At 28.2% G+C, this 8,484-nt stretch overlaps 1 protein-coding gene across 1 annotated transcript; it reads left to right on the forward strand.

The window, feature by feature from the left end:
• The first annotated feature begins 3,336 nt into the window (after window positions 1-3,336).
• Window positions 3,337-7,987, forward strand: LOC122507259 (DNA-dependent metalloprotease dvc-1-like). The gene is made up of 3 exons (XM_043619878.1): window positions 3,337-3,471; window positions 7,287-7,698; window positions 7,805-7,987. Exons 2-3 carry the CDS (start codon window positions 7,300-7,302, stop codon window positions 7,985-7,987), a joined length of 582 nt encoding a protein of 193 aa, XP_043475813.1. The 5' UTR covers window positions 3,337-3,471; window positions 7,287-7,299.
• The last annotated feature ends 497 nt before the right edge of the window (window positions 7,988-8,484 follow it).

Here is an 8,484-nt window from a genome sequence, read left to right on the forward strand (position 1 = left end):
GTAAAGAAATTCAATTTTATTAACCGTTAAGGGGAATTTAAATTTTGATAAAATAAAATTCTTTTAATTAAACTATTGCCTGTTTTAATGAAACTTCCCTAATAAGTCGGCTATCTTCAATAATCCTATTTAAATTTCAATTGCTTCCAACATATAGTAATCTTTTCTTTGAGCTTAATTGATACAATAATGTCTGAAACAAATATTAATTATGAAAAGAGAAAAAAAAACTTGTTGCATTGAATCATTTAAAGTATGTAAAAATTGGTAAACAAACGAGCCCGAGACATTTGTTTTTTTCGGTATTTAATCATTTCTAAGGTAAAACAGCATTCTTCAGTGTCGAAGGAAATCAAAATTTCGTTTGAGATTTGACTGTTAAGCGAAAGAAAGACTTATAGGGTCAGAGTAAGAGGGGAAGAGAGAGGAAAAAAAAAAGACGGAGAATCATTTTGGTTCTGTTCAGAATGATTTTCCTCTGCTGCTCGTCGCTAGCTGTGGGTTACAATTGGGCAACGTACGAGTTCCAGCCTTGACAGATTTATAGTTCTCGGGGATCGATTGACAGTATAGGTACCCGGAATGCTGATCAAACGTGCTTATTTCTCCAAATATACATTTATATTATCATTGCTTTACCTTATTTAATTAAATAAATAAAAAAAATTACCCGAACCAAACAAAAATTACCCGATTCAAACAAATCATTTACTTGGTCGTAATCCAATAAATGTGTATTTGAGTCAAATACACAAATATTGAACTAAATATTTTATATTATCGCACCAAACAATTGTTTACCCGAATCAAACACAACTAATTTAAATCAAATAAACAGAACACCCGAATTCAATAAACGGTCATTTGACCCGAATATTCCATTTAATTGTATTAAACAACTATTCATTTAAATCAAACTCAAATTATTCAAATCAGACAAATCGAATACTTCAATGTAATAAACAATTATCCGAATCAAGCATGAAAATTATTCCATTCAATATTGATAATTTCAACATCAACAATATTAAAAGTAATTAATTGCAAAAGATAAATACTGATGACAATTCATTGATAATTCACTTTCACATTTTTTTATACTTAAACGCAAATTTTTTTTTTTATATATATATAATTTTTTTTTTAATAATATTAATTATTATATCAATAATAATAAATTTATATAGTAATAATATAAATTTATTTGTAATAATTATAAATAAAATAACTTTATTGTGTCAAATAATTTCCATTTACATCAAACAAACGAAATACCTGGGTAAAATATACGAAAGAACAGCTTCAAATAGTTCAATATTTGTATTAAACCAGGGTGGCTGCTGGACCGGGAAATGACAATGAATTTTGATCTTGACCGGGATTTTAAAAAAAAAATTTTTTTTACAATTATTCATAAGCAAATTTTTCTATATTTTAGAATGTTAAATTATTATTATTATAGATTGAATTTTCAAACGTTTCAAATTGAAGTTTTAGAAAAGTTGAATTTTTAAAAGATTTTAACTAAAATTCTGAATAAGTTAGTTTTTAGAAGTATTTTTATTCCCATTTTCAAATTATTCAAAATTTCATGAAATTGTCTTGTAAACAAGGGGATTTTAAAAATATTTTAGTTATTTCTAGAATATAATATTGAATTGAAATTTTGAAAATAATTTTTAATAAGTTACAGTAGCAATTCTTAAAAACTATTCAACTTTATATAGTATAGGTATTCAAAAAAATCTATTTGAGTTCAAAACTATTTTTAGGATTTGGGAAAGAATCAAAGTTTTGTCAAAAATCAGGAAATTCTTTTAATCTTTCATTGAATAATTTATTTTCAGAGTTATTATTTATGACCGGAAAAAATAATTTGTGACCGGGAATTATTTAAAAAAAAAAGTGTCCACCCTGATTAAACAAATCTATTCATTCAATTCAATTCACCATTCATCCGAATCAAGCACGATTTATCCGGTTCAAGTAAGCATGGTCTCTTTTGATTCAACTAAAAGTACTTAAATCAATCAAACATCTTTTCAAACAATTTGAATTATTTGAATCAAACAAATCCTTTCTTCAATGCAGTAAAGTTATAAATTAGTCATTAACAAAATCGATTATTATTCGATAAATTAAAGAAATTGCAGAAAGAATTCAATTCTTTGCAACATCATAATAATTTTCCTGAATGAGATGAATCATTTAGTAATTACAAGAAAATTCTGAAAAGAATTGAACATAACTACATAACATAACAGAACATAACTAAGAGAAAATTAATTAAAAAAAAAAATTTTTTGTTAAAATTGATCTTAATTAAAATTCCCTTTTTTTTAAATTTGTACAGTTCATTTTGAATTAATTTTTATACGTAAAATTATTCATGGAGGAAAATATAATGAATTCTTTTTCTTTTTTAATTAATTAAGTCTACACCGTTAAACACCAAATAATTCTATACAAATCAATAATGCAGTTTTCAGAAAATCATCAAATTCTTTACACTTATAGATTTTTGAATTTAAAATTCTTTTCAAATTGATAAAATTTTTAGAAAATTATCTACATACGAAAGTTTTACAAAAAAAAAATTCTACACGATATAATTAAATATAATTTAATTCAATTCTAATTAATATTTATTTTTTTTTATATAAAAAAAATGTATTGATTTGTGTAGATTTGAACAATGTTAAATTTAATATTAATAATTACTTAAATTAAAGCATCCAGAATTATATTTTCCAGATTAGAATTTTCGGTATGGAATCAATTGCAAAGAGCTAAGCAAATTTAATTAAATAAAAAATTTTTTTTTTTTAATCATAATGTGTGTATAGATATTTATTAGTATAAGTACTCTCTATTTCGAATTAGTAAAAATGTTAAGTCGAGACAGGAAAATTTTGAAATAATTAAAATCTTTCTATGCTAGGGAATAATATTTAAAGGCGTGCAACGAAAGAAGGAAATGAAAATAGAGAGGTTGAAATTTGGGAAAGAGAAACTGCCTTTTCTTCGCCTAGGATTTTCTGTCGCCCGGCCCCTAATGTTTAGACGTTAATACTTCGCAAGATCTCTGACTCGATAATTTTTACGACCGTCGAGAGATTGAATGGCGCCGACAGGCGAACCCAATACCGACCCGACGTGACTAATCGTAGAAATACCTCTCTTGTGACAAATGCTCTTCTCGTTGGGTACATTAAGTTTAGGTGCCTTTAGTCTATGTTTGCCTTTTCCGAAGTGCGTGTCGTTCGAGAATGTTAAAATAAATAGTTCAAGTTTCTGTTTGTTTTTCAATATTTAAGAGTGAAATAGTGATAATATTTGAAAACCAAATTATCCATATACATATATACCTACATATATATATACACATATATATATCCATGTACATATAATCTGTACTAAAATTGGACCATAAGCGAGGGATTTTGTTGGAGCTCACTCCCATAAGCCGAGGTACGTTTAAAATTATTATTCTCCTTTTTTTTTACCATGATATCCTGAATAATATTTATTTTTTCTTATCTTGTTAATAAATTGAATTCCTGTAATTAATTTTAATATTCATGAAAGAATTCAACAATTATTTATAAAAACAATATCATTCTCGAGAAGAATTTTATAAAAATTTTGATTTACGGGAATAAAATTTTGGCAATAGTTCTCTTATTTATTGATATAACTGAATCCTTTTGAAGAATTATTTTTAATAATAATTCAATAGTTGCTAAGAGTTTTATTAAAATTTTCAAAATAATTTTAATTCCCTTGAGAAACTCTACTATCCCTGAAAATAATTGAATCATTGCGGAAAAGTCCATAAAATTGTTAAAAATTGGATTTCTGTACAAAATTTTGCTATTTTTAAAAGTAATTGAATTCTTCATAGGAACTTTATGAACATTGTTCCAAATAATAATTAATTTTTTTTTTATAAAAGAACATTATGAAAATGTTATTAGTAATATGGATTGAAATTAAATTGAAATTAAATTCTTGTGAAAATCCTTATTTGTGAGAATAACTACAACTACTCTAGTTTCGGAAGATGCGGAATTCTTTGTTAAGAAAAACTAAATAAATAATTATTAAAAAATTGTTGTTGTTTTTTTTTTTTTTTTGAATAATTTAAATGTTCGTAATCAAAATTATTTTTGTTTTAAGAGAATTATTATTTTGTTTTAGAAAAAGAAGAAAAATGTTTGCACAATTCATATTCTTAATCTTATTTTTGAAACAAGATTTTCCTCAGGAATTAAGACATTCAAAATTTCAAATTTAAACCCTTTTTAAATTGAACAATTTATAAAAGTATATTTTATTTCTTCATGTTTTCTAATAAATTAAAGATGACCGAGAGACAAAATCATTATTTTACATTATAAGAATATTATTACTGTAACTTCATCAAACTTTCAACATTTTAATTAAATTATTATTTTCTAGAATTTTAAATTATTATTGTTATTATTATTACTATTATTATTATTTTAAATTATTTTTATGAAAATAATTGAATTTTTTTTGCGATGAATTTTAATTACTTTGTGAATATAATTTAAATGTTTGCGTAGAATTTCAATAAAAGTTTCAAATGATTGAATTCTTGCAAAGAATTTTATCGAAATTTGATACTAATTGCATTTTTTTTTAAAGTTTCTTTAGTTTATGGAATAGAATCGAATTTTTTTTTTAACTGTATTGAAAATAATTGGATACCTGAGAATAATAATAATTATTAATAAAAAAAATACTTTAATTCTTGCGATGAATTTTAATAATATATTTCCTTTTAAATAATTGAATTCTTTTTGTGAAATATTTTATTAAAATCGTAGATATTGAAAATCATTAAAATTAGTAAAATTTCTGAAATAATTTAGCTTTGGAGAAGAATTTTGTTCTGGGACAGATAAATAAGTTATGAAATTAATGTTTTCATTGTCTATAATTAATAATGTATATAAATTAATGCCTAATTTATCGATAAATATACTTTCAAATCAATATTAACGTAAATTATCGAAACACGAAATAATTCTCAGCTGTTCGCTTGTGTATAGTCACTATTTTCTCTCACGAGAAGGCATTCGATAGCACTGTAAGACTTTTTTATTTTATTTTTATAGAATTTTAACGTTCAAATTACAATTATAATTGTGCAAAGAGAGCATTAGATATTATAGGTTGTAGTAAAATGATCAAATGTAGTAAACAAATTTATTCCCTTTAATATATTCGAAAATATAAAACAAATGGACGGAAACCGGGGCGTGGACGGAAACCGGTGCAACCGCGGTAAACCTTAAAGTTTCTAGACAATATAAAATGAAAATTTAATTTTCTATAATTGTTAGCTTTTTCCACCTTTAATTTGTTCAAACTTTTTGTTAGGTAATAATAATAATTATTTGTAAAATTTTTTTTTAACATTAATAAAATTTAGTTTTCTAAACATTGTTTAAAAATAGACGAAAACAAAGATTTGTCCTCTTGATGTCATTTTTCTAATTCAATAGATTAAGTTATAGATAATTGACAATAAATATACTTAGATTGCTTTTAAATAATAATTTTTTTTTAATAATTTAAAATTCATAAAATACCAATTATAAAATTTAATTAGAAGCTACGTTTGATTTAGTTCATACAGTCTATAGTTTTGTCCAACGGGGTTCTCACGTAGTCGGCGGTGACTGCCATGCTTGGCGGTGGCCGCTGGCAAATACTTCGCGCGCTCGAAAATGACGGTCGAAAAAATTAGTCATAAATACCGCGTAAATAAACCGATTTTTGTCCAGCGAATACTATATTATTCCTTGGAATCATAGTTCCAACATTTTTCCCTACTCTTGCTTGTCGTCTATCTTTAACGGAAATGCCTCAAAAATGTCTCTAAAGTTGGGGCGCTCCGAAAACGACATTTTTGATAATCTACTAGTAAAATTCTATTTTTATCATCCTACTGACTTTTGTTAATTCAATTAATAATACAATTCTTTTCTTAAACAAAATGTTTTGTTACACTTGGACAATCTTTTTAAAGACGGGTGGTAATCATGCAGTCGGCGGCGTTCTCGCGTGGTCGGCGGCGACAGCTGCACTCGTCAGTGGCCACTGGCAAGTACTCCGCACGCTCGGCAATGACAGGATCGAGAAATTTTTTCGTAAATACCACATAAATAAACCGATTTTTGTCTAGCGAATACTATATTATTCTTTGGAATCGTGGTTCCAACATTTTTCCCTACTCTCGCTTGTCGTCTATCTTTAACGGGAATGCCTCAAAAATGTCTCTAAAGTTGGGGCGCTCCGAAAACGACATTTTTGATAATCTACTAGTAAAATTCTATTTTTATCATCCTACTGACTTTTGTTAATTCAATTAATAAAATAATTCCCTTTTTTTTAAACCAAAATGCTCTGTTTATACTTAGACAATCTTTTAAAGACGAGTGGCAATTATGCGGTCGGCGGCGTTCTCGCGTGGTCGGCGGTGACTACCATGCTCGGCGGCGGCCAGCAAGTATCTCGCGCGCTCAATAATGACAGGATCGAGAAATTTTTTCGTAAATACCACATAAATAAACCGATTTTTGTCTAGCGAATACTATATTATTCTTTGGAATCGTGGTTCCAACATTTTTCCCTACTCTCGCTTGTCGTCTATCTTTAACGGGAATGCCTCAAAAATGTCTCTAAAGTTGGGGCGCTCCGAAAACGACATTTTTGATAATCTACTAGTAAAATTCTATTTTTATCATCCTACTGACTTTTGTTAATTCAATTAATAAAATAATTCCCTTTTTTTTAAACCAAAATGCTTTGTTTATACTTAGACAATCTTTTAAAGACGAGTGGCAATTATGCGGTCGGCGGCGTTCTCGCGTGGTCGGCGGTGACTACCATGCTCGGCGGCGGCCAGCAAGTATCTCGCGCGCTCAATAATGACAGGATCGAGAAATTTTTTCGTAAATACCACATAAATAAACCGATTTTTGTCTAGCGAATACTATATTATTCTTTGGAATCGTGGTTCCAACATTTTTCCCTACTCTCGCTTGTCGTCTATCTTTAACGGGAATGCCTCAAAAATGTCTCTAAAGTTGGGGCGCTCCGAAAACGACATTTTTGACAATCTACTTGCGAAATTCTGCTTTTGTCTTTTTTTTTTTTTAATTTGTTAATTTAACTAACTTTCCAAAGTTCCAAAAATATACATATATATATAATAAAAATTTTTTTTTAATGTACATTTTGTTTGCGTCTAGGTGTATTCTCAACATGAGCGAGAGGGTAACAAGATCGCAGAAACAACCCTTAGAGCCAGGGTTGAAATTATTTCAGCGCAAACGGGCTACGGACGGGCGTCCAGATCTGAAAGGACTGTATGATCATTTGGACGAGATCTATTTTAATAATGAGCTCGCAAATGCGGGCTATACGTTTCACTGGGGGCCGAAGATGCCATCCGCTTCGGGGTGCACGGATTTGCCTAGGCGCGAGGTGCGCATAAACTGGGAAGTACACAGCATGCTTCCTGAAGAAGATTTGATCGGGACCATGCTGCACGAGATGATACACGTGAAGCTATTCCGGGAGAGGAAGGATTTCGATAGCCTCAATCACACTGAGGTATTCCAAAGAGAAGTGGACCGTATCAATGCCATTGGACCCTATCGAGTAAGTTTTGAGTACCTACTGTTTCTAGTATTTTAATGAGGTATATAAGTATTAATTATATATTCATATCTTTTTAATTCTGTTTCTCTCTCTAACTTTTTTTTAGGCGGACATTATTCACCATCTTCCACAGAGAGTGACTAACCAACTATATCCGTACGTATGGAGATGTAGAAGCTGTACGTACAAGTTGCGGTCATCAAGCTCTCTGATACCTGGTCCGAGAAATGTCCATTTTGTGCGTGGGCAAAAAGTTTGCGACAACCCCTTGTGGGTCAAAGTCAAATAATTGAGTCAAAAAAAAAACACGGTCCTTTTCATTTCAATGCTCTTACTAATTGTGAAAAAAAAATAAAAATAAAACGCAATTAATGATTATTATTTAAACTAACCTATCAAAATTTCTTAATATATATATCTTATAAAGTGTTTAATTCATCTTAAAATAATTAAATTTGAATATTTAGATTACACAATGAATAATTCATTAAACTATTTCTTTTTTATGTTAAATAAGAATTTTCTTAATAACTTAATAATGAAATTAAAACAAAGTTCCATTTAGTAGAATGAGAAAACCTTTTAATATTGAATTCATATTAAGCAAAATTTGAAATTGAGTTTGAGTTTAAAATATTTCTTTTGGATTTTTATGTGTAAGAAAAAAAAATAGATAGTTAGACCTGTGAGATCAGGTTGTTTTAGATGGCGATTTTGAACGTTTCTTAGGGTCGTCGTGAACACTAACCTCTTCAAGTCGAAGATCTTCATTGTTGCCTTGCAAGG

This window comes from Leptopilina heterotoma, unplaced genomic scaffold (assembly GCF_015476425.1).
Source record: "Leptopilina heterotoma isolate Lh14 unplaced genomic scaffold, ASM1547642v1 Lhet_456, whole genome shotgun sequence".
Taxonomy (NCBI): Eukaryota; Metazoa; Arthropoda; class Insecta; order Hymenoptera; family Figitidae; genus Leptopilina; species Leptopilina heterotoma.